The sequence below is a fragment of the Bemisia tabaci genome, chromosome 7, assembly GCF_918797505.1.
Source record: "Bemisia tabaci chromosome 7, PGI_BMITA_v3".
NCBI lineage: Eukaryota > Metazoa > Arthropoda > Insecta > Hemiptera > Aleyrodidae > Bemisia > Bemisia tabaci.
The window spans coordinates 24,560,940-24,586,900 of NC_092799.1; the positions used below are offsets into that span (position 1 = coordinate 24,560,940).

At 36.0% G+C, this 25,961-nt stretch overlaps 3 protein-coding genes and 1 long non-coding RNA gene across 7 annotated transcripts in view; 2 read left to right on the forward strand and 2 right to left on the reverse strand.

Annotated features, from left to right (window-relative positions):
- LOC109032238 (uncharacterized) overlaps positions 1-4,462 on the reverse strand; it is a 9,807-nt gene extending 5,345 nt beyond the window's left edge. The window contains exons 1-3 of one of the 3 annotated variants that reach the window (XR_002008901.2): positions 4,313-4,462; positions 2,133-2,257; positions 712-980 (exon numbers count right to left, since the gene is read on the reverse strand). This is a non-coding gene — a long non-coding RNA (uncharacterized lncRNA). Of the gene's footprint in view, positions 1-711; positions 981-2,132; positions 2,258-2,990; positions 3,245-4,312 lie in introns of those variants that run through there. The other 2 variants (XR_002008902.2, XR_002008903.2) reach the window with 2 other exon arrangements.
- stck (LIM zinc finger domain containing stck) overlaps positions 1-14,989 on the forward strand; it is an 18,718-nt gene extending 3,729 nt beyond the window's left edge. Inside the window, exons 1-9 of one of the 2 annotated variants that reach the window (XM_019044259.2) lie at positions 3,417-3,611; positions 4,736-5,062; positions 5,802-5,909; positions 6,595-6,707; positions 7,749-7,941; positions 8,401-8,542; positions 9,312-9,428; positions 10,012-10,153; positions 11,141-14,989. In XM_019044259.2, the coding sequence (XP_018899804.1) occupies positions 4,827-5,062; positions 5,802-5,909; positions 6,595-6,707; positions 7,749-7,941; positions 8,401-8,542; positions 9,312-9,428; positions 10,012-10,153; positions 11,141-11,340 (1,251 nt within the window). In that variant the 5' untranslated portion in view covers positions 3,417-3,611; positions 4,736-4,826 and the 3' untranslated portion in view covers positions 11,341-14,989. Of the gene's footprint in view, positions 1-776; positions 840-3,416; positions 3,612-4,735; positions 5,063-5,801; positions 5,910-6,594; positions 6,708-7,748; positions 7,942-8,400; positions 8,543-9,311; positions 9,429-10,011; positions 10,154-11,140 lie in introns of those variants that run through there. The other variant, XM_019044260.2, reaches the window with a different exon arrangement.
- A 259-nt stretch (positions 14,990-15,248) lies between these two features.
- On the reverse strand, positions 15,249-23,299 carry LOC109032235 (uncharacterized). Its single transcript, XM_019044257.2, has 6 exons — positions 23,057-23,299; positions 21,494-22,017; positions 19,845-20,119; positions 18,788-18,916; positions 17,972-18,203; positions 15,249-17,509 (listed from the first exon to the last, which is right to left on the reverse strand). The coding sequence occupies exons 1-6, from the start codon at positions 23,058-23,060 to the stop codon at positions 17,372-17,374; spliced, it is 1,302 nt and encodes a 433-aa protein (XP_018899802.1). The 5' UTR covers positions 23,061-23,299; the 3' UTR covers positions 15,249-17,371.
- A 289-nt stretch (positions 23,300-23,588) lies between these two features.
- Positions 23,589-25,961, forward strand: part of LOC140224969 (uncharacterized) — a 61,935-nt gene continuing 59,562 nt past the window's right edge. The window contains exons 1-2 of the mRNA XM_072302137.1: positions 23,589-23,938; positions 25,442-25,559. Coding sequence (XP_072158238.1) covers positions 23,774-23,938; positions 25,442-25,559 — 283 coding nt within the window. The 5' untranslated portion in view covers positions 23,589-23,773. The remainder of the gene's footprint in view (positions 23,939-25,441; positions 25,560-25,961) is intronic.

Sequence of the window (25,961 nt, forward strand, 5' to 3'; positions counted from 1 at the left end):
GGTGAGGATAATGTAGTTGATAAAATGATTTTCTTCAAAGGTATGAGGGACTATGTGTTGTTCGGGTGCCATAATTGGGAACAATTGGATCTTAATGGTTTTAAGAAAACGGTAGTTAGGGAAATGTTAAAGTTTCAAGAAACAAATTGGGGTGATGGAGAATTGTTGCCCAAGTGTTATAGATGGAAGGAATTTGGATTGTAAAGTAGGTTAGGGAAATTAGGGACGGTTGTTGGAACTGAATGGGATTAGCCCTTGAGGGCTATTTGAAGTCCAAAAAAAAAAAAAAAAAAAAAAATTTCAGCAGGTGCCTTCGGAGAAATCTCAAACAATGTCAGAGGGCCTTTTTCCTTAGTTCGATTCCATAGAAGAGGAGATTTTGCGCATTGTCTAGTAAAAGTCAGTGTAAGTAATTAAGTTAAAAACCCAAATGGAGGTTTGATTGCAAGGCAGGGAAAGCCAGGAAAAAGTCAGGGAATTTCAAAAATTTTAGAGTCGGGGTAGGAAAAAGAAGAAATCATTGAAACGCTGCATTTAAGTGAATCTTATAGAATATTCTCTTAAGAGTTAAGGAAAATCACACTGAATTTCATGTAATAACAGTGGTCAACCTCTAAAACGCAATGTAATTGGCCACCTTAATAGATTTTTTAGTTTCACTACTGCTCTACCTCTGGAAGCACGAAAAGTAATGTTTGCATTTATCTTTACCTGAGTCAATGCAGCGCTCAGTCATTTCTATATATTCTGAAATAGGTTCTGGTCCATTTTTGCAGATCTGGCCGTGATCTCTTGTTCATTTTAGAAGAAGTCGCAACGTTGGAATTCCCAATGCCTGGGTAAGTTGATCTTATTTTGATAATTACTCAATTTTCCCTGTATCCTGGGTCTGTGAGTATGACATCGTTTTCAGTCGTGTGAAGTTACGTCAGATGATTTTCCTCCTTTTCCCCATTCTGTTTATGTTCTTGTATCCGGTTCTGAAATATTATATGATCAGCGATGAAATACTTGATATAGCTACATTTTCAAGAGCCTCTAATTTTAACTATTCCATCCAGAATGCAAAAGTTAAGTAAATTAAGTAGCTCTTTTATTTTCATTACTAATGAAGAAAACACCAAAAATGTGTGGTTACACTCTGCTTCAATTGCTGCAGTCTGTAAAATTTCATTGATTTTCTATGTTAGCGTTCGGCAAAATGCGCTTAAAAAAATGAAAAATCAGTTATTCTCGAGAATTCTCCAAAATATTTAGTACTACTTTGTATTGCAATCTGACTCATAGAATGATACTTTCTCAGCCCGGTTTCTAATGAAATAAACTCGAATCTAATTGATTCTCGCTAATTTGGGTATTTGCAAAATTTTTAAAAGGTTTGAAGCTGATTAGAGTTAAGTATACAAGGTTTATTTTTGCAGAAATTGTCCAGGGAAAATTGCAATTTGGTCTGGAAAATCTAGACAGGTCAGGGAATTTTGTTCCAAAATTAGCTAGGAACCCTGATATCTAAGAGAAAAGATAGTTTGACAAGCAGTTGGAAGGAAGAAAGAAAAAATCAAGCAAAACAATCAAAGGATTGATTAAAAGGACATCTGAACGCTGGGAATCAAGCAGGAGACTTCCCAGCAGGAATATCGCCTGAGCAACCAGAGTAATTTAGAGAAATTAGCTTTATTTTGTCACTTCCATAAGTGACCTCTTTGCAATTTGAGTCTTCCAAGGCCTATTCACACAAGAGGTAAAATAGAGGTTCAATGGTTTTGTATGAAGAAATTTCTGGTTTTGTTCTGATTAAAATTTAGGCAAGACACTATATATGACCTCTTGTGGTGGTTTTTGGTAAGAATGGTTTTGGAGTTACAAGGCGCTGTGCTGCAACCACGGTGTGGCAGGATCAAGTTAGTTATCTTAAATGAAGTGAGCCAAAACGTGTCCTTTTAAAGTGAAAGTTAGTGGTAGCGAGAAGTTTTTAAAGTAAAAATTTGCACTTAAAATAAAGTGAGTTCAGTTCCTTGTTGAAAGTGCGGTCATCTCCACAGAGCCATGCTATATCTCCAAGTAGATCAGAGCCAGGGGATCCACCACCCATTTACCCCCACTCAATTACATATGTAGATTTTACAAATTACCTGTGGTTGGCAGTGTGACTCGGAATTTTGCAACCATGGGAGCACAACCGTGGAAAGCTATAGTTTGGCTGCATATACAGCAGGCGGTGATGAGACTCAACCATCTGTAGTCAGCTATTTATTAACTATTGAGAAGAAAAAAATGAAATTAGAACCTGCTCAGAGATGATATTTAGATTTTATTTGAGACTAACTGCTGGAAAGATGTTCCCCAGTGTTGTGAGCAATAGCTATGAAGACTTCAACATTTATCCCAATACGCAACATCAATTCTAAATAAATAAGATGAATAGGAAACCAAGGCAAAATTTTCAGATGGTCGGAAATTTGATCGTACCTTCTGATCTCTTATTCTAAGTGCAGCTGTTTTGTCTTTAAAGATCTACTTTTAATAGAAAATCAAATGAATAAATTTAAATTGGAATTTTTTTGCTACCATTCATATTCCAAATATTACCCAATTGGAATAATGTAAAAAAAAAGGGGGGGGGGGGGAATCTTCAATTAAACACCGATTGAATTTCTGCCCATTAAATCAATCATTTTTCAGTTCATCCATGAAACAGAATATGAATATTAGAAAGCCAATTGTCAAAGCTCGGTATTTATTTTTTCCATGTAACTTCCTTGTTTAGCAATATCATACATAGAATGAAATTACATTTGCCCGGCAGAAAGTTTAAACAGCATTATATAGTGGTGATGAATTGTGAATCATTGTAATTATTGTATGTTTTTAAATGAATTAAAAAAAAAGAAAGAAAAAAAAATATATTTGAAGATAAGAGTCAAGTCATAGTATGTTTGGTTTAATTAATATGAACTGCAGAATAATTAAATTTCACAATTAATAATTACTGGCTATTAAATGCAAATGCTGTATATTCCTTCAGTATATCACTACGTATATTTTTTCCTGAGTAATATGGCACCTGGCGGTTACTCCCGAAAAGGGTGAAGAATACTTTCACAGAATAGAAGAGAATCACAAGTCTACAGTTTACCACTGGAAATGCAAATGTTTAGGAATTCGAAGCCACAAGAGAGGAAAAATGATTATCATGCGAAATGAAAGACACTGTAATATGCTTGAGTAAACAATAATTGAGTGGTTTATGCTTTGATTCATTTATTGTGATGTCCATGAAGTGTGAGGATCTTGATTGTCTGAGCTGAGCATGTATGACATCACTCTTCACCTCTCCTTGCCGCCCCCCCCCCCCCCCCCCATCACTTGGTTCCACTCAGGCTCTAGCTCACTCTACTCTTTGAGGTCTAATCTCACTCACTTGATTAGTATCTCATTATCTGTGGCATGTACCCTCATCATCGGATTTTATTGTGCTTCTTGTGCTCCCCTTCCTCTGACATAACCCAATCCTTTCTCATTTGTTTGCATTCTTTCTGCTCCGATAGAACGCCATGTAACTCCTGAATAGGGTTTCCATGCGTAATTTTGGGAAAACTGGATTGGAAAACGTAAGGAATGAAATGAATTAGCTTCCTGATGAGGAAAAATTTTATATGACTCATCCATAAAAGCACATATCTGCATATGGAAATCAATGGCTAATAATTTATACCTAAAATGAGCCAGAAGTAGTAACTCCTTATTGCTGAATGTGGTTCAAATGAAAAGATAGAAAATTTGGCAGGAAAACAGGAGGAAAATATTTTTTACTCCTGGAAAGTGTTTTCAACCAAGAACAAAAATATTGTTTTCTCCCCTCAGAAAATACACTAAAGTTGAAGAATACTTGTGTACCAGTAATAATTCCAGAGCAAGATTTTATAAAGTAATAAAACAATTATAAAGCAAGTAGAAACTTAAAGACACCTTGTAAGAAGAGAAATTGTAAATTACTGCAATTTAGTCACGAGTCTTTTGCTCACATCAGCAGTTTTTTATTACTTTTCTCTTCCTCTGGTCTTGTTCATTTCTAATTTCATGAGCCTTTAATCAACCACTGAATTCAGATTAAAAGGCAACCATTTTAATATGGCTTTACATGAAATTGGCCCATATGGCAGACTCTGAGCAAGGGGAAAACATAATTTGTTGTGCATTGTTTTCGTACTGAGAGCAAAGGTTGGCATTTTAGGTACAAGTCTGTAGTCTTTAGTATGATTGGCCCATCAGGTTAATCAAAATTTGTAACAAATATTTTCAAATGACTTACTTTGATTGATCATCTAAAAATCACTAAAACACATCACACAATATTTCGCCTCATTTTCGCCCTACATCAACCTAGGTGCTGAAATGAAGTCAAACCATCAGTGATTAGGAATAGAACAGTCCTTGCCTCAGTGTTTACCTTGACTGGAAGTGCTGGAGCACCTGTTTATCTTCGTTTTTCTTAATGTCCCTTATCTCTATCTGAAGCACCGAGCCCTACTCTTCGTTGAACATCCTGTACGCTTAACTAATTGCTTGAGATACATTATGCATCATGTCTCTCTCTCATACCATGCTTTTTCATCTCTCTATGCCTTTCTCTTTTAGATCCTCTACCTTTTTTTAAAAAAAAAAAAAAAATTTGTGTTAAGGAGAATAAGAATCTTGTTATTTAAAGTCTTAACACCGGAGTGCAATAATTTAGCCTTAGGAGTGATAGTGCAAGGAACCAGTTCAACTTTTCACAATTGGGTGATAAATCTAAACCACTTTCTACACTTCGAATTAAGTAAAAAATGAATGAACGCAAACCAGATGATAGTCCATTACCGCCATCAGAACTATTATCCTTGGACCATAGTCAGCTTTACATGAGACGCAAACTGACAAGCTCAGATTCAAATTTAAGTGTTTATAATTTTGATCTCCTTTCCGATGAAAATCCTCATATTCCGGAAGATAATGCTCCTTTGCAGGGTTCATTTTCGTCTATTGTTGACACCTACAATAATTTGGAGTACACTCCTAACAGGTTTGTCCTGATTATTTTATTAATTTCTTTTTGGATGATGCTTTCTGAACGAGAAATTAAAATGTTTTCTTGTACTCCAATTGACTTTGTTTTGTTTATCAGTGGAATTCATGCCACAAAAATTAGACATTTCAATTATATTTTGCTCTCTTCTTGAAAATTAAAAGGCAGATCAAAATATTTTCCCAGTTTTTGATGTCAAACAGTCTGTGTAACCAATAAGAAATCATGCTCGTAGGCAAAGTTTCAGTTTAAAATTTTGAAGTTTCTTGATGCTTTGAAAAGTTCTTGAAATTACTTGAATTTTTTTTTTTTTTAATTCTAAGTCATTCTTAAATTCTGGGAAATACCGGAACGGAGGTCTCCTCTTCTCTGCAGTGTGTGATTATTTTGTTTGGAGGATCCCTATTTTTCCCTCTCTGCAATAGAGACTTCTAAAGCAGCTAAAAGTATCATCCATACATCACACATTAGCCTCTTTACACATATTTAATAACAGAGGACAGTAGCAAAGGAAAATACAAAATTATCTTTAAAGCATTATTAGTTCAAGCTTTTAGAATTTATTTGTGTGGGTAATTTTTGAAAGTACCTAATCATGTTTCTAGCAGTTCATGATAAATCCTTGAAATTCCTTGATTCCCCTAATCAGAACTCAGATAAAGATGAATTGAAATGTTTGCTGAATCTTTGAAACAACTCTTTATTACCATTGAATATTTTTTTCTTCTGTTAACAGCATAACGGTTGATATGAGCCAAAAAACCTGTTCTCATTGCAAGGATGGGTTCTCCAATGAGAAAATTGTCAACACTAATGGTGAACTGTGGCATACGCAGTGTTTTGTGTAAGTAAACTTCTTGTTTCTTCCTCAAATGCAGAGGTGTAAAGAATGCCTAATTTCGCAACTCTAGGATCTGGGCAAACATGAGGTAGATCTTAGGCGTGTGGCATATTTTGGAGTGTGAGGCACAGAAATTGAAAGTGTTTTAAATGGTTTACGCATGTATTCCTCTATCCAAAGCGCTCTTAATCTTCGGCCTTGTGACGTTGTAAGGCATTTTTATAAAGTGATGTCCATTTTCTTCTTTTCTCTTCCAATCAATTTTCAAAACGGGAAGTGAATTAAAAATTTTGCCAGGAAGTATAATCGCCTGATCATCAAGAAGGGTCAGCATTTTGGAAAAGTTTAAGTCCCTACTCAAATGAATGGGGTATTATTTTTTAATTTATTTGCTGGTGAAGAATCTAGATTATTTTAATGAGGTTGCCTCAATGATATCTTCTTTGAACAAGTTTTCATAGAGGAACATCTATATCTTTTCCAGTCTTGAAATTCTTGTAGTTGGATCTGTGAGTTGTTAAAAAAGATGTTTCCATGCCCAGTTCTTGATTGGAAAATTTCAGTGAAAGAACTCAATCAAAATGTTAAATTTTAGACGAATATAACTGTTCTGAAAAAATTACTGAAAAAATCATTGAAAAATGGCTCTAATTCCATTCTATTTCAATTCATCCTACTTTTGTTTTAGGTGCGCCCAATGTTTCCGACCGTTCCCTGAAGGCATCTACTACGAGTTCGAAGGTCGGAAGTACTGTGAACATGATTTCCAAGTTCTGTTCGCACCTTACTGTGGAAAATGCGGTAATGATCGATTCTTTTAAAATTAAAATGTGTTCCTCTCATCAGATAGATTTGTTTCGATTCAATATAATCCAACACAATCGTCCCTTGTTACTTTTTGATTTGTTAATCCTGGGTCTTTGCTTTTACCAAGTTTGCAACTGCTACCTTCCCTCGCCATTTGCGAACCTCATTCTTGCTAATTTGAGGATTGTGAGGGCATTGAAGATTTGAAAAAACCAATCACCTGGTTTTTTCTTCTATTTTTCGTTTAAATGATGATCATGTTCTAAATTGTTTTAAGTAATAAATGAATACTCTCATGTAGATAGCCAACTCCCAGGTTTTGAAATTTTTGTTAATAAAATTTCTAGACAAAATATTCCCAAATTCATCCTAAATTTCAAGAAAAGCCCAACTCAAATCTTTGCGTCGTATTTCATTCTGCAGGGAGACCTATAGAGATGTTTGACATCTTTCGAAGGTGGATCGAGTAATGATATATTTCATGCAGCAGTTGATTTCCCCCACTATCAGTACACTTTTCTCATTTTTCGTTCAGCGTATGGTCTTGATATATTTAGATTCATTATCAACAATGTTTTTGTGAAGCAAGACATTCTTACGGAACAAAGTACGACTGTACAAGAATGTTGATACAGAGAGCTTTGCAAAATGTCGACTTCAGTACACTTTAAAATTACTTTATACAATCGGTTAACTTTCATAAGTTTTATAGTCTCCATTTCATAGAAATACCAAGAAGTAAGTAAGAAATATATTTTCCAGTTTCCTTAGAATGATATACATATATTAAATCAAAGAAATATGTCGGTAAGTCACCAGTCATTTGTAGTATGCAGCCACCATTCTTTGTATTTTTTGTTAGGAAAAATAGTGTCACACAGCTCATGAGATATTATTTATTTCTTACTTTGCTGCATTTCGTTTTGCTTGCAAAATCTTTTTAAAGAAAAATTGTAACCTACGAGTAATCAGTCTTTTTAGAGTGGAACATATAATTCACTATTATTTCTATAAAATTTTTCACTTCATTTACAGGCGAATTTGTTATTGGTCGTGTGATTAAAGCAATGAACGCAAACTGGCATCCTAAATGCTTCTGCTGTGAGATGTGCAACAAACAACTTGCTGATTACGGCTTTATTCGGAATCAGGGTCGTGCTTTGTGTCATGATTGCAATGCGCAAGTAAAAGCTGTTGGTCTTGGCAAGCATGTCTGCCACAAGTGCCAGTGAGTATCATTTGTTTTCAAATTTTTGCTTTAGTAGTGTTCGCTACACTGCCACGCAGTAACCACTTTCAGATAATGGACAGCTCATAAGATATTATTTATTTCCTACTTTGCTTGATGTTAAATCCAGTCAAAATATCTTGAATTCCATACCATAAACATGGTCCTAAAATTGCTGCTGAGGGTCAGAAGGCTAGTTAAAATATTACATTCTGGCCTTAGATTACCACTTATTGATGTTGACCAAGATGTTTCTGCTAAAACTCTGCATAGTTATGAGGGTTATAATTGTATGAGTTGTATAGATCGCCTTTGCCTGATGTATCACAAATAGATCGATTCTCAATACATAGTCATTTTCTTCAGTGTCCAATATATTGTTATTTTGTCCTGGATACTTCATTCGTCTGTCTTTGGTAAAGCTTGCTTACTTATTCAGCTTTTATTATTTTGTTTCAGTGGAGTTATTGATGAAAAACCGCTCCGTTTCCGGGGAGAAGTCTACCATGCTTACCATTTCAACTGCACTGCCTGTGGAACTGAGTTGAAATCAGACGCAAGAGAAGTCAAGAGTCGTCCAGGACTTTTGGCGAATGATGTTGTAAGTAGAGTTGATTGGGTACATCAGTTTTATTCTTTGTTTTTCAATGCATAAAATAATCACCAATTTCAGTAATTTTCAGATGTGTAACTTCAGTGGTTTATCGCAGAGACCAGGACAAAGTCACATCAAAGCGTCTATCAGCTCTGATCGTACCTACTATATTAAAATTACCATTTTGAGAATATTTTTTTCTTCTCCTTTTTTTTAGGTATATATTTATAATCAAGTATGTTCTTGTACCTTTTCACTTTAAACTTATCATGCTCTCATGGGTGAATAATTTTTTCTTTACCCATGACGAACACCAGAACTTAAACTTTTGAACAGTGATTACAAAATGTCCTAAAATGCAGGTATTGGCAGTCGTGGATTAAGATTAGCTTAAGTTGGAACTTTACTTTGACCTTCTCTAATTTTGTTTTTAAGGTATGTGTTGAGTCCATAGGGGCCTAATTTATGGAGCCTTAATTATAGCCTTTCTTAGGCTAATTTCTGAAAATTTTCTGTGTAATGCGCCACAAGTCCTAAACAATAATTTAGTGTTTCGACAACTTAGCACACAATTAAACCCAGTTGAAGGATTCAGAGTGGCCTTTTCTGAACTCAGTGTTTTAAAGGTCCAATGATAGAAGCTTGGTTAGGATATTTCCAAAACCATTTATGAAAAATGAAGACTTGGTAAAAAGAAAAAGAAAAATCTATAATTCTATGTGTTCGTTCTCTTTTTTCATAATTTTTGAAAATTTCTCTTTTGGTGTGTTTGTAGAATGAGCTCTACTGCTTGCGTTGCCATGACAAAATGGGAATACCAATTTGCGGTGCTTGCCGTCGTCCCATTGAGGAACGGGTCGTAACTGCCCTTGGCAAACATTGGCATGTAGAGGTAAATCAAGTTTCTGTCCAACATTCAAGTCATATTATTTTTTCCAGTTATTTATTCCGAGGGCAATTATTGTGTTGAAAGCATAATAAAGAAGAAAGCCCTTGGCCTTCTTGGTCAGGCCTTCTTGGTGCAGGACTACTGCTATGTGTGTCTGGCCATTGTGCCTCATGCTGTTATCATTAAGAAGAATTTGATTTTTTTGTTTGCCTTATCTTCCTGACTTGCGAGGAAACAAAAGATGTCCTCGATCATCAATCAGATGTTGCAATTCTTTTTTTGGATATTGGGTGTAAAAGTGTAAAACAATTCACTGTTCTGCCCAAATTTCTAAAGATTGGCACATAGATGGTATGGTATTAAAAGTCCATTTTGCTCAGAAGCCGTAAGAAACATCGTATAATATATATGGAAATACAGCAGCCGCCGAATTTTTTGGTAGTATGTGCCTAGTTCTATAAGTCATAATCCTCCCTTAAAAAAATAAATAAATAAATAGGTAAACAAATTGGGACCGGAAAAGTAATGCAAATTTATTATTTCTTCGCCTTTGTTTTTAATTTAATTTAATTTCTGTAAATTTCAGCACTTTGTCTGTGCCAAGTGTGAGAAACCTTTCTTGGGGCATCGTCACTACGAAAAGAAGGGTCTTGCCTATTGTGAAACTCACTACCATCAGCTGTTTGGTAACTTATGTTTTGTCTGCAATCAAGTCATTCAAGTCGATGGTAAGATACAGCATTCAATTTTTAAATCAATTAAAAGAAAGTGTAATCAAAATCTGCACTGGTTTTTTGACGCTCATTCATTCGCAAGAATAACAAGCGTTCTTTGAAAGCTAAAATTTTTGCATCTCTCAGATTTGTGTGCCTTTTCGCAGAAATGTTTCCTCTCGTATAAACTGTCTATAAAGGATTAATCTCATCAAAAATTTTACCAGAACAAAATATTTTACAATTTGAATTTTTGATACTCGACCGTATGGACATACTCGATTCATTCTGTAGGGTAACATAACTCTCAATTTTTGTAGTCCCTATTACCAAGTCACATTTTATTGCATACTCTGGCACTTCTTTCTCCGTTGTCAACAATCAAGTTTGCCCAGGAAGAGACGCACAAAAGCTTAACTATACAATTAGTCCTTGTACAATTAACAGTGTTGGCTGTAACTTTTGGGGAGTGGGGGAAGAACTTAAGAAAACAAGACGAGTTGAGGGGGTAGCCCCCAGCCAAGCAAGGTTGGAGAGTGCAAACTCTAGGAGGGCCCCACCACACTATACATGCGCCACCTCTGACAATTACGTTAGATTTGCCTACATCTTTCTCCAGGAAATTCTGGTCACAGATAACAAAGAAAAAGTGCCTGTGAATGTGAGAATTTTTAAAATGCATGATACAGATCACAGAAATCGTGAGTCAAGAAATGGATTTTAAACTTTTTTCCTGTGTTCATCGTGATTTTTGGGGGCTTCATCTTTTAAAAGTCTATTAATCTACAACTCGTGTGTGTCACAGACGCATTATTTTCCTGAACAAAACGATCAAAGTAAACTCAGAACAATTCATTTGCTGAGTAGAGAATTATTTCTTTTTCTCAGGTCTGCCCATATTTTTTGCCCAGAATTCTGGGTGGGCTTTCAGCTTTATAATCCGGTTTGTCACACTGGTAAACAATGCTAACCTTTCTTTTGTGTTTGTCTCCCTTGTTTCAGTCTTCACTGCCTTGAACAAAGCTTGGTGCGTTCACCACTTCGCCTGTTCAATCTGTGACCAGAAACTGAACCAGAAAACCAAATTCTACGAGTGCGATGAGAAGCCTGTTTGTAAGAAGTGTAACGACAAGTTCCCTGCGGAATTCAAGCGGCGTCTGCGCAAAGCCCACCAATACACACCACAGAGAGCCCCTGTCTAAATATTGTAGCGACAAGACCAACCATCATCAATAATTCAGGAGATTACAAGTCACGCATTAAGACCTTGTTTAGATATAGATATCTATAAAGAAGAAAAAAAAGATTAGATCTGAGTCGCATAAGAAAATGTATTTATTTCTTTACCTGTGCAGATAAGCTTGTCACAGTTATAACTATGCCACCAAAAAAGTATATTTTAAAATATTTGAATCATCGTAGCATCGGTATGTGTTCAGGTGGCTTTTAAATAAGTCAATTCCAATGTGCATATGAATTCCAACTTTTCCAACATTTCCTGCTAGAAATTTTTAATTTATAAAAATGCTATTCAGTCACTTATTGATACCGAAAGTGCAAAAACAATTCCGCTGTTTCAAAATTTCCACTCATATTTTTTGAAAAGTGAAAGCCAACGTCATGGCTTGAAATTTATCCAGAACATTGTGCTGTTAGTGAAATAAAATAAGGAAAGTTTCAAGAAAGTATGTTGACTGGTTTCTGAAGAAAAAATAAAATGTGGAACCGTAAACGAAAATACATGTTTTTGCACTTTGGCCATTGATATCATTCCCATATAAAAGCTTCATATTTTTAATGTTCCCTTCCAAAGACTCAAAAGGAATTTTTTTAACAAACTACAAATGCACAATCTCTTTAATTCCTCCAGATTTATGAAATGTATTGACTGGCATTACACCTTTTTATTTTCTGATGGACACTGACAGGGATTCAATGTGTGTTTCCTTTTTAAATGCTAAAAAATAATCAAGTTACTAGTGCTAGATGTTTTAGGTTATATTGTGTGTCGAAAGTCTAGAATTATGTTCATTATTTATTGTTCAAGATGTTAAGCTCAGGGGTGCAAAAGCTTCCTGACGATATCGTCACCTTCGACGGAATTTTTGAAGCGCCATGCGACGTTTCAAAAATTCCGCCGCCGTTTTATTTTTTTACAGAGAAATTGTTCAACAAAGCTGTCCGAAAATTTCACTGAATTTTCTTTGCGATGCCGATAAAATTCAGTGAAATTTTCAAACAGATTCAACCAACAATTTCTCTGTAATAAAATAAAATGGCGGCGGAAATTTTGAAGCGTCGCATGGCGCTTGTGATACTTTGGCTGGAAGGTGACGATATGATCGGCCTGGTCCCGTGGAGGGGGCAAGAATGAGGAAAACAGAAGGAGTCCGTATGAAATAGAAACAAAACATGGGAACCGAATGGGTACCCAATGCAACATATTAGCAGTGAAAAATTCTGATTTTTTGGGTAAAAGACGTATTACTTTTACTCGTTTAGTCTTCCGGGAAAAGCAGTTATGGAATTTTAATCTAAATGGAGGAAGGTTAATTGAATTTGAGGGATGGCTTGGAACTTTCTGTACCCCTGGTGAGCTTTCTTTCTCAATGCTTTAGGAAGTCATAATTTAAGCCTTCATATCCAAGATCATTACTTCTCTAACTTCTCAAAAATGATCCTTGCACTCAAAGTTCATAATCATAGAGAAAATACAGAAGGTGGTGGCAAGGCAGCCATCTTGAAGATTTGCTGTGACGTAGAAAAGAACACGGACTGGCACGCTGTTCAAGAAAAAGTACATTTCATACATTTCATGATGGAACCTGTATATTTTCAGTTACAGTCGAACATTGATAGAAAAACATATTGAAACATAAAGAGTCATAGTTACGAGTTTTTAGAGCTATAATAAGTAGGAACCTCACAACCTTTCCCGCTCCCTTTTAAATTTCAAAGAGGTCTCGATTTTCCCGTGATCCTCTTGAACAATCAGAATGGCGACTTCATTTTTAGCTGCCACGTAGAAAAGTACATTTCTCCGCTTGCCACCACCTTCTGTATTTTCTCTATGGTTCATAATAAGGTAGATGCAGGTCCTGCATTATGAGGCAGGAAATGGGACCAATTTTGTAACCAGAAAATTATATTCATTGCAATTTTGCTATCTATTATGTTTTGCCAGTAGTTCTCAAGTGCTTTCAAATATTGGTACTGCATGCCAAAGGCTCTAAAAGAAAAAAAAATTAAGTTAAGGCACATAATTAAAGCACTTTCAATGAAAGATTACTAATAGTCCTCAGGACACTTCCTTCTTCGGCTGTTGGTTTCAGCCACGCAAGTGAAGAAAATTGCTGCAGAAATGCAAGTTTATATTAATTAATGTATATTATGCAATTAAAGTGAGCCTGAGTTCAATGTCAGTAATGCCTGATCTTTCAGGCATTATATTCTTCAGAACTTTTCTACCGGAATCAGTTTGGTAGAAACTGACTATGAACAGCTGTTTTTCCTTTGTTTTTTAACGATACCCAAATTAACAACAATTTACTTTCAAGTGAAGTTTTGTGACTTGCCTACCATTTTTTTCTTTTATTTTCATTCAGGGGAAGCTTAGCTCTTTAATGTTTGATCATAGCCATTTTATATCATCGCACTAATCAAATTTAGCATATTTAATGGAGGCTCCTAAATTCTTCTCCAACTTATCAAAACATATTACTCATAATTAATGACCTTATATTGGTGCAGGAGTGCTAAAAAAATCATACCACCTAGTAAAATAAAAAATGCATGATCCTAGAGAATCTATAATTTCCCTCCAAGTTGAATTTTACTTCTTTAATTTAATTTGTATACTGCCCAGAATATTTGGGATGTAAAATTTCGTTTTTAGCACCTTAATTTAAGAGACCCCTAATATTAGCCTTAGGTACGTTTAACTTAAAGGAAAAACTAATTTTTTAGGTATGCTCTAGTACTTATAAAGCATAGAGTACATAGAGTAGTAATGTAAATGGGAGAGCTGGCGCCATGTTCTGCTTAACGAGTTCCGAGCTCGGGTCACTTTTTCGATACATATTCGACCCAAAATGGCAGAGTGGAATACGCGGTAATTCCTATCTCCTTTGTCTACATTGGATGCCCGGGTACCCGTATATCGCAAACAATCGATCATGTATCGAAAAAGTGACCCAGCATCACACAGGAGTCTCGGTATTCGGGACCTGGAAAATGCTTAAAAGTGGCGCCAGCTCCTTCACTTACATTACGACTCTATGTACTCTATGTTATGAAGTTCAAATCGAGAGATGCCTATTCAATGTAGCATCTCTAATTTTGAAGATCCATTTTGAACGAAATGGATATTTTAAGAGAGTACATTTGCTAGTCATGCAAATTCATAGTATATGCTGTTTTGGCTATCTTTTTATTTCTGTAATGTGCTCTTTACACACCCTGTTTTATCAATTATCAAAGCATTTAAATGCATGAATTTGTTTTAATATTTTAATTGCCTGCTTATTTTACACTGTTCATCCAATCGACTTTATTGAATAGATCTATACTTTCATGTACAATGACTAGTCAGTCGTAATATCAAAAAGTTCACGATAATTTTCAGTCTTTGTAAGGTGCCTTATGTTGATTCATCATATCTGGTGCCTTTTTCCTTTTATTTTTCAGCTAATGCTGTTTTTTAGATGTCAATTGATCAGTACCTATGCTGAAAGTACCTGCTTTTGTTTTGAGAAAGATAGTATGCTTTCAGTAGCTGCGTAATTCAGTCTTTGTCATAAATTATTTATTGTTTATTTATACTCTAATAAATCTGTAATTTTACTAATAGAAGTACTCGGTGGGTTCTCATTTCACTAAATGAAATTTTCCTCTTTTTCTCAGCCTTGTGCTCCCTCTTCTATAAGTAATTTTGACCTTTTTGTGAGATCTCTTTGCCTCTGTTGACCTGAGCCACGCGATTGTGGCCGGCTATTTTCTCTTGAGCAACTGAGAGGAGGGAGAATAAAATTTATTTCTGCAAATATTTTCAACATCTTTTTCAGACGAGGGAATAAAACTTTTTAGGATACATGGAAAAAAAAATTAGAACTTAATTTTCTCACAAATGCTGTATTTAGACAAATCATATTACAAAACATGCAAAAAAAAACAACGGAAGACATAAAAAGGCTGGTATCTGCTGAACAAAGTAATGTCAAACCATTAGTTGATACTCAGAAAAACTATACAATTCCTTGAATGTAAAATTCTGAGGATAAAAAATTTGGAATAAAATGAGGAGTGGTGAATTTCGAATTGAAGTCGTCACTGACTTACAGTCACGCGAAACCACTGACTCAATCCTCAAAACAGCTTCTGAGAACTATTATTGTTGGTAAAAAAATGTTTTATTGCTAAGAATCACACTAAAAAATGGTATTCGTAAGTTCTTTAAACGCCTCGAGAATATTTTTCTAATCAAAAGCATTCATTTGTATCAAAATACAAAAAGCAAACCTTATCCTTGATTTTACAGGATAAATTTGTAACAACAAAGCTCCAAGTCCATTTACTGCTTCCTTGAACCTTTTAAAATTTGAATCAAGATTCTTTTACGTAAATCGGGGTATGGTTCTAGTAAGACAAATAAACGATTGTGACTGAATTCCTGTATTATTCCTGACTGTATTTGGTGCTCTGGTATATTTTTACTGAACATAGATTTAATTCTGGTCATGTAATTTCTGCAAGGAAAAAAAGGTTTCAAGGTTGCTTTCTCTCTAAAGCATAGCCAAAAAACATTTTAAATACATCTAACAGACTTAATTTTGTCTCATTGCAATGATATTCGAAAAATGTTAACATTTTTCCACTCTTACCATGGGAACTTTCCCCAGTGCCTGTATATCATATTCTTACCCATTATTGAATTATTCATGATGTCAGCTATTCATTTCTTAAAATAATTCACACAGCAACAGATCACTCTCATAGAAAAAACATAGAATCTTTTCAGTTTCCCTTTGACAACTAACTAAACTAGATTCATCACAGCTGAAATAGCACCAGTCTTAAGAAAAACCGATATGCCAACTCCTAGAATTTTAGTCGACAGTTAAAAATTTTATACATATCCTTCATAAATGTTGACAGAGCAAATAATAATCAAATTAACAGCCTGTTCTACAAAATCCCCTGACTCAATGAAAAGACGAAAGATTTTCCCCTCTTTTCTTGACCTTCAGCTTTTCATAATGCTTCATCAAAGTTTAGAAGCAGGTTTCATCGGAATTTAAATTATCAAAAACGACAGAACTTAAAAAATTATTGACAATAAGAGACTTATAGCAGAAGTGCAGAAAGTTCTCAGCCTTCCAATTTTTCCAAACGGCTTTCCTATTTTAAAAACCCCTCTTTACCCAAAACTTTCCTAGCTCTGATCTTCTTTTGTCTGCCATGTAGATATTTCTGCAATTTTGCAAAAAAACACGCAAATATGAACACGATTCTGGCCTTCCAAATTTTCTCAGCTTTCTCATTTTTTACGCGAGCAGCAATAAGGTCATGATCGCGTGATCAGAAAATTTCTGCACTTGCGGACACACAGACTTGCACTTGACTTGCAGTTTTGTCCAATTTCTGAGCAAAATTGACGTTAAATTGGATATGTACTTAAATGCCGAATGGTGACCAAAACTGAATCATAGAAAATTTGTCTCAAAATTAAAGTTGCTGCACATTTGAGGGTAAAATTTTCTTCCGGCTTTTACAACTGGTGGCAATTTTGCTAATTGGCAACGATGTAATTCCTCCATTTTCATAACTTATAAATGATTGATTCTACATAAAGCAGCCTGTCATGATATATATTGATTGTTTTACACACACACAAATGGACAAAACCCAATGTGGCCAACTTACACTGATCATCACTGTTACAAACCTTCTACACACAATGAATACCTGGAAAGTTTGGACTTTAAGAACAAAAAAAATGATATCTAATAAACCTGAACTCATTTTGTGTTTTTAACACAAAATACTTAGTGAGGCATTTAAAACGGAATAATATCACAGTTTCACAGTGGGCATCAGTAAAATGAACAAACACTCGAATAAAATTCTGTTTGTAGACTGCACTCCAGTAAACATCTGAATAAGGTTTGTAAACTAGCCAACATTACGATCCTGCAGTTTCCAGTAAGGCACTATTGTCCAAAATCTTGTGATTGGTCAAAGCACTTGCACTTTCCCAGTGCAGTGATGACAGTTGGGATTGTGGATGGTGGCATTTAATGCTACTGCTGCCCCGATCACAGCACTACATGCATCATCAGTCCGCTTCAACAGCTCCAGAGGCATTGACAGTGCCTAGACAAGGAAAAAGAGATTTTAACAGGGTGTCCGAGAAACAATCAGGGGAGTCACAGAAAGAGGTACTAAGGGAGGAATCAGGAGATTCTGAGAAAAGTCTGGTTTTTTTACACAAACCTTAAAGTAAGCTGAGTTTTTTATTTCCGTTCTCACACCTCGACAGTGATGCTGCCTAACCACAAATCTGCGTTTGCTGCATTGCAGACTTCCTGTTTTATTTCATTTTTTATGCGTATGGAAAACTGCTCAACAACAATATTGTAAATTTTCCATGATTTTTTTTCTGTGTACAGGAAAAATTCTGTGACAATTCAAGGGATGTTGATTTGTTCTCCTTCAAAAAATATAATTGGAGCTGAGATTTTAAAACGCTGCAAACAAGATGCGTGTTTTAAAGTTACACCGACCACATTTAATTATATCAACAAATTTTATTTCAAAAATAGGTGCTTTACCTACCTGATTTGACAATTGCTCAGCAGAGGTCTCGGAATTTAAAGTGCTCAAATTTGCAGCCTCATATTTACTTGCATCAGCACCCAATAGTTGAACCTTCAAATTCTCACTGATTCTATAGTTTGACGAAGCCAAATCAAGTATATTGCTTGTTTTAGGCACACAATCTCCTCTACTGTTTGGCGAGTTCACCAAAGCTGCTAAATCATAATTTGTTTGGAGCACATGAAGGTTTCTGGAACAGAGAGTTAATGATTAATTATTCATAAAGGTGACATTTCATACGACAGATATTGCAGTTGCGATAAATATAAAGGTCTAGCAAAACTAATCAAGTTGCATTGGAGTAATTCTTTCAAGTAAGCACACACATTGCAAGATTGTGCACACTATTGCATTATTCTTGGAGAGCAAATTGAAAGTCATGGCTGCAATTATTTTCAAAGAATGCTCTTCATAATTTTGTTATCAAAAAAGTATAAATGCATCTGTATTTGAGTGTGCACTGTGTGTTCTAAATTTTAAATTGCTAACAATAAAGATACTTCCAAGGATCTAATGTAAATGGACGTAGGCAATGAATCACTGATGGACCCCAAAATTTTTATGAACGTGTTATTAATGCAATCAGCAGTGAGAATGGACGATCTTTGTGTGGCTTTGACCTACTTTTCTTCTCAACCATGGTATTACGATTTCCACCTGAGCTCAACTTAAAATTGCTCTAGAAGTGTGCAACCTTTTCGAATTTCTAAGCATTTTTGAGATGACTTTTCAAAGGAAGAGAAATACAAATTTTTTGTGTGACAAGACATTTACTTGAATGTCTGCAGCAATGATTCGCGAACACAGTTCCTTTCACAGCGTAACTGACGTATGATCTCTTCATAGGTGGCAACTTTCTGATTGAGAGATGCTTTCCACTTTGCTAGCTCTTCAACCATCAAACTAGAACACAAAAAAATGAATTATCTTGTTATTTTGAAAATGAACATTTACACTACAGTTACAGAAACTCTAGATCAAAACAAAATTATCAGAGTTAGTAATTCAAGAAAATGGGATAAAGACCCATTAGGAAAATTTAGTATTGCATCATGTGTGACTATTCATGAGGAAAGAGACCTTTCTCCAAAGAGGCGAACATTTTCAGTGAACCGGTTTTAGTCAAGCTGGGTCGAAAAACCAGATTTTGAGATCTCAACAGGAAACTCTTTCTTTCATCCTTCAGAAAAGACAGAGAGAATTTTACATAGCTCCTTTTGGGTGATATAAGTGCATAAAGTGGCATTATAGTCTGGCAGTTCTGTATCCTGATTCCTGAGTATGGTTGATTTTATGGTGTCAAATAGCTGTTTCTCTAAATTTCGTTTTTAGGAAAGTGAACTTCAAACTGCCATAACTCCTTTTTGGTTGGACATTTCTGAATGCTTTATGTTCCAAAGGGTTCGTTGGATAGGTTATCCTTAGTGCTCCAATGTTAATGACTCAATTTTAAGTTTTTGTAGATTAAGGTCCTCTTCCCGTGGCACATAATGATATTATGACCTTAATTTACATGCAGGCAGGGAAAATTGGCCTTTACCAGGTCTAAGTCCAGTTATGGGGCCTTTTTACTTTCTATGAAAACCAATTAAAACTAATGTTTCAATGAGTAGGTGCCAATGCTCTTACGATTTTTGCATTTTATATCAGTGCCTTACAATTTCATTGACAGCACCTATAAATGTGCTTCTTTTTCAAAATATCACAGAATAGAAGATGACATTTTCAAAAAGAGTGAGCTTTTGTCACTGAGCTTAAAATTTTTTAACAGTTTGAGGAAGGTTTAAATGTCCATCAATTCAATGATAATAAAGGATACTGAAAAGTTTACCTGCTTGCCAAAAATTTGCTGCGCCAAACTTCACACTGTCCAGCCAACCACTCTATCTGCTCCTGATGAGTGGACAGGGATTGTGCAGATGAGAGTAGAGCTCGTGCTAATTGTAGTTTATCTTCTGTCAGAAGGTGCACTCTAGTTTCTATGTCCTCTCCAACAGCAGCGACTAAGAGTTTTTTCAACTCACCGTTGACCTGAGTCTGAAAAGTTACTTGGTTTTCAAGAGTGGTATTTTCTTCCTTCAGTCTCTTCATTTCCTGTTCCATTTGCTGAAACAGTGCCGGAGAGTAAACCATTAGAAATTACCAATAATGCAGAGTCCCAGCATACAGATTCAAACCTGACTCAAATAAAAATTAATTAGGTTACTTGAAATTTAGATACTCAATTACAATAAAAAATGTTATCCGTTACAGTCATCTCTCAATAATCCAAAATTCAAGAGACAAGGAGGTTTGATTGATCTACCGAGATCTGGAAGTTAGGAAAGTTTGAATTAGAGGGAGTTCATAAGGAAAAATTACTTTTTAATCAAGAAGGGATAGTCTCAATGGGGGAAAAAATATTTAGACAATTCAAAATAACTTCGACCAGTTTTACCTTGAGTTCAAAGGTAATTTCCAATTAATGAACAAAGAATTAACAAAACCACACCATAGAGGAAGTTACTTCTTGATCCACTGAAGTACATTGTCGATTCGATCATAGGCTTGATTATGCATTTCTTACAAACAGATTGCAATCCGCTGCTCAACGCATGTTTTGTTTAGAGAAAGTGTCAGTGATTTTACCAGTATAGATTAAATTGCAGTATAACATTTTCATTTCAAAAAGAAAAAGCTCAAAACAGAGCACAACTTTTCTCTTGAGAGAGTTATACTGGCTGGTGTCACACAAATTCTGGCCAATCAGGAAGGCAACTGCGGACTCATTTTGGGTCTAGTTGGACCCATCATCAGTACAACGCAGCCTCCTGATTTTTTGCTCCCAAGCTCTGAGAGGTGGTGGAAACCAGTCCGAGGTTTGAGCAAGTGAACTTGCACTATCTAGTATGCATACTATTCAAACAGCTTTGCTAAGGCCCGGACCAGGCAGTTTTACGACCAGATTGTAGTTCACAGCTCAACACACTTGTCATCCGGAGAGAATATTGGTGTTTCTACTAACATAGGGTAAATGTCAATTTAAAACTTTCTTATTTAGGAGAAAAATAGCTCAGAATTGAGCCCAAATTTTTTCTCCCAAGGAACCGTAACAAGTGTGGCACCAAAAAGCAAAACTCACTTGAGAGAGAAGAGCAAGGAGGTAAAATAGTGCTGAGTCCACACTATTCTACAGGGAAAAAGAGGCCAAATACTTCCAAAAATTTGAACTCTAAAAAATTTGTGAAACTTTTTAGCCTTGTTTTCCATGCAGAATGATGTGAACCCAGCAGTATTCTACCACCTCATTACATATGTACAGTCCCGACCACAATTCTAGTGTTTTATCTCTCTGTTTTGAGCTTCTTTTCTCTGAAGAGAAAAAATTAATTTATACTAAAATTTAATGTACGCAGGCAGAATTGCCTACACTCTCTCTGTTGCTTTTCTTAGTTCAGTGAACCTACATAAATGTACCTCTTGAACAATTGGATTGCATACCTTCTTTTCCTCCGTCCAGTCCTCACATTCAGTTTTGTTTTCCACACTGACAGCTGCCTTTTCCTCAACTTTGTTGACTTTCATTTTATTGAACTCATCGTTCAATTTTTCTGTTTCTTCATTTGATTTCCTGGAGGCATGAACTCTGATTAAATTTTTCCTCCTATGCTTATCCTTTTCAAATGGTATGATTGGCTTGACAGCAGCTTTGTAAGGCTCATAAGGAACAAACTTTGGCTCCTTCCCAATATTCAGGCTTGTTTTTCCTTTTCCAACTTTAGAGATACTTCTAGTGATGGCTTGTGGAGTTAGATTCACAATATTACTTGGAAAATTGGCATTGTTTTTAAAGCTATGTTGATTTAAATCTACTGGATGGTATATGTACTGGTCACGTAAATGTTTTTGCTCTCCCTCAACTTTCTCAATAGCATCCGTGGTACTCGTGGTTCCAGTATTTTCCATTCCATCACCCTCAGTCCTGGTTGGAGATTTTACTTGATAGACCTCGGAATATTTACGACCTGGAACATAAAATAGAGGATTCATAAGAAGTATGAACTGAATGAATGCATGTATAAAACGGATTTATTCTTGGAATACAGGATCACATAATTTGTCAGACGATCCTACAGTTCTACTTGACAGAGTATCCATGTAACTGTGGATGAACGGATGCACAATGCAAAAAAGATAACGACGGCGTAAGTCCGCAATCACATAACTCGTTTGCAGTGTCTGAAAATCTCCGCCTCTATGTTATTTTCTTAAAGGAGAACAAATTGACATCATTCCTTGAAGTTTATGCAGAATTTTCTTTGCACAGAGAAGAAAAATCACGGCAGTTTTAAATAATTGCTGTTGAGTAGTTTTCCATTTAAAAAAGAAAGTATGTCAGGAAGTCTACAATCGCAAATCGAGTTATGCGATTGCCGACTTACACCGCCAATTTACAATATGGACATCCTTAGAGCAGGAATAGTTACATCAAGGTGCTGACTTCAACGCGTCTTTCTGTTCATCGAAAAAGACAACCTTAGTTGGTGTAAAGTAAATCAAAATGCCTTCAACTTTTTGCATATGCAATACAGACATCCATCAAACACGCATAGTTGTATCCAGGCGCTGGCATCAGCGCGTCTGCGTGTCTTCAGACAAATACTGCTGCAGTCCGTGTAAAGTAAGTCAAGATGCCTTCAGCATTTTGCATTTTGACGGCGTAAGTCCGCAGCCACAAACTTCGTTTGCCGTGTCTGAAAATCTCTGCCTCTACGTTATTTTTTAAAGGAGAAAAAATTGACATGATTCCTTGAAGTTTTTGCAGAATTTTCTTCACACAGAGAAGAAAAATCACGGCAGTTTTAAAGAATTGCCGTTGAGTAGTTTTCCGTTTAGAAAATAAAGTATGACGAGAAGTCTGTGACGTCGCAAACCAGGTTCTGTGATTGCCAACTTACACCGTCGACATAGAACCTAATGGGTGAAGGTAGGAGGGTTAAAAACGAGCTACTTTTAGAGTGTTTCAAAATTGTAATGGCACATAAAATTCGGTTGAGAACTTACTCATGATGGATGTGCAAGTTGACGGGAGACTGAGTAAAGATTTGATTTAACAACAAATTTGAGGAACGCTTGATGATGTTGACAATTATTATTACAGCAAAAAAGAACCAATAGCACTATTTGGATCATGAATGGAATCTATTGAATTAGGAATTGCCCAATACATTGCCCTAAATTAAACCACTTCGCCTGCCCAAAACATGTCAAAAACAGCTGTTATCGCTTATCAGCGTGGACCAAAAGTTTACCAACAGTTGCCAACTGACAAGACCAAAGTTCGAAAATGCACTAAAACTCTCTCATGATTTATAAATTTGTTGAGTCTTAAGTTAACTTTTACTGAATTAAAACTGAGATTAAGGGCATAGCGCATACACCCTAGAACATTTTTCGCTTCGAAAAAAGCCTTTGCAAAAGAAACCGGTTTACTTTATGTGCTTTTTCCTGGGAATTTTATGTCCATGCGGCAACATGGCTGGGTTTTTTATTTTCGATGACGTCTTCCTCGAATTTTCTGATTGTCTCTTGGTGTGAGTGCGCTGTCCTGTCTATTGCTTTTGTAGTTGCTCGTCGCTTGAGCTTCGCTGCGGCCCGTGCGAGATGTGACGATTCTTTGTTTAGTGTTTTTGTTTATTTGTGCTTTCTGAATCCTCCGTGGGAAAAGTTCGACTTCAGTGTGTGATTTATTAGCATGTAGTGTAGTGTTTAAGAGGCGACATGTTTCGTTGTATTCCCATTTTTATTAAGGGATGCAATCGGCAAGTGGAATATGTCGACAAACGACACTGTTCTCTTACCACCGTGCCTGAGGACATTTTGCGTTATTCCAGGAGTTTGGAGGAGTTGTTCCTCGATTCCAATCAAATCTACGAAATCAATGAGGTAAATTCTGCAGTATCTTCCCAGTATTCTATCTTTAATCGCTTGGGATGCCTTTGAATTCGGCGAGTCTCCCATGGCTTCTGTACCTACCTGCATATTCCTCTGAAGGCATTGTTTAGCCAATGGTGATCTTAACCTACGAAAATGCGTGTGCTGAGCCCTATTCCTAGTACATCACGCTGTTTTCGTCCATTATTTAAGTTTTGCTGTTGCATTTGAAATCTTGCACAAGTAGTTACCTTGCAATACTGAAAACCCAAGCCTCTGACTAATATAGGCACTTGGCTGTACAGTTTGCATACGTTAATGCCTTTAGTACTTGAGTATTCATTTTGTATAGGCTAGTATGGGACAAAACAGCTTCTGTTTACACTTTATAGAATGGTCACAGATCCGAAGGTGGTTATTATGAGAGCCTTGATATGGCGACAAAAAACACTTGGTTCAATAGAAGAAGAGAGTAATGTTCGCATCTTGTCTAGATTTTAGCTAAATGGAATCAACCATGATTCTGTTATGATGTTGGTAAGTGCATTGAGAACCACTTCGGTGAGGCTCTAGACTGCCTATTGGAGGTTTTCATCAGTCGTTATTACATTCCGTCCAAATCTATCTAATCTAAGGATACGAGAGGAGCCCTGGAGTGGTTACTGTCATGACGAAGTATTGCTTCAATGTGCTGAATTGAGCCATCTTATTTTTGGTTTATTTTTTCCTCTTTACTAGCCACTAATAGTAGATTCATGGCGGTCCGAGGAATAGCATTCAGCTGCTGGCTAGTTATCCCTTGCCTATTCTAATTGAGCTTTTTGTAGCTGCAAAAGAATACCAGAAACTATCAGTTTCATAGCTTTAAGATAGTGTCCCACAATCAAATGAACTCATCAAATGCAAGATGGCAGAGATGCGTACTGGTTCATGCGTAAGTCCGCTATCAAAAGTTGGCGGGCCGTCAAATGTTGATGAACCCGCCATCTTGCATTTGATGATTTCACTTGATTGTGGGACTCGGGCTTGCAGAAATAAAATCCCAGATATGGGGTAAGAGGAGAAGAGGCAAATGTCATATCAGAGATTGGCACCATCAACCCACATTTATGTGGTAAAGGTTGATTTGTTGCTTGTCTCTTCTTCTTTTTCTCTAGTTCTGATTGACTCGCTACTTTCCCCCCTTCATCGTGGAGGAAAACTGGTGGATCTAGAGCATAAAAAGACTAAACAAGCATCACTTTAGCCGGAAATACATCAATCAGCAGGTGCCCTACTGGTTTTCCACATAAATCTCTGTTGAATGATGCTGCTTTCGGGCATGAGACTGGTCCAATCTTTACTTCCCCAGTTCTATTTCTATTTGCAGTGTTAAAAAATGTAATTCCAACATCAAGGTAGTCGTTAAACCTAACAGTGCGTATTAAGTTCAGTAGCCTTAAAATCCTCTCTAGGATTTGACTCCAGTTATCCCTAGTGTTTGAAGTAAATTAATTAGACGTTTCTTGTCCACAGCACTTCTACCGATTGCATAAACTGCGGAAGCTTGGACTGAGTGATAATGAAATCCACAGTCTATCACCAAGCATCCAGAACTTCAAAAATCTTGTGGAGTTGGATGTTTCCAGAAACAGTGAGTAACTTTTACCTAGTATGCCTAAAATTTTCCCTAACTCTCCTAATTATGTGGCTAGATTTCTTTCACCATGGTTGTGTTTTACTGGTGTTTTCACTTTTTTAAGTGTATTATTCCTTATTATTCACTTTCCTTTCCTGAATTTTGAAGTATCGATTGTCAAATGTTCAGGAATGCTCCGTTTTTAGTTATGTCTATGTGTGGCTCTAAGCTTAAGTTTTTGAAGGACCTCATGATGGTAACATGACATTAAGTTTGTTTGTCAGTTTTTTTGTGTAAAGTTAGTCATTACAAGATTTATTCCGTTCTGACCCTAGTCATCCAGCAAGAAAAAAATGGTTTTTCCATTATCTAAATTTTACCGAACACTCCAACCTAACCCAGGTAGTTTTTGTCCGT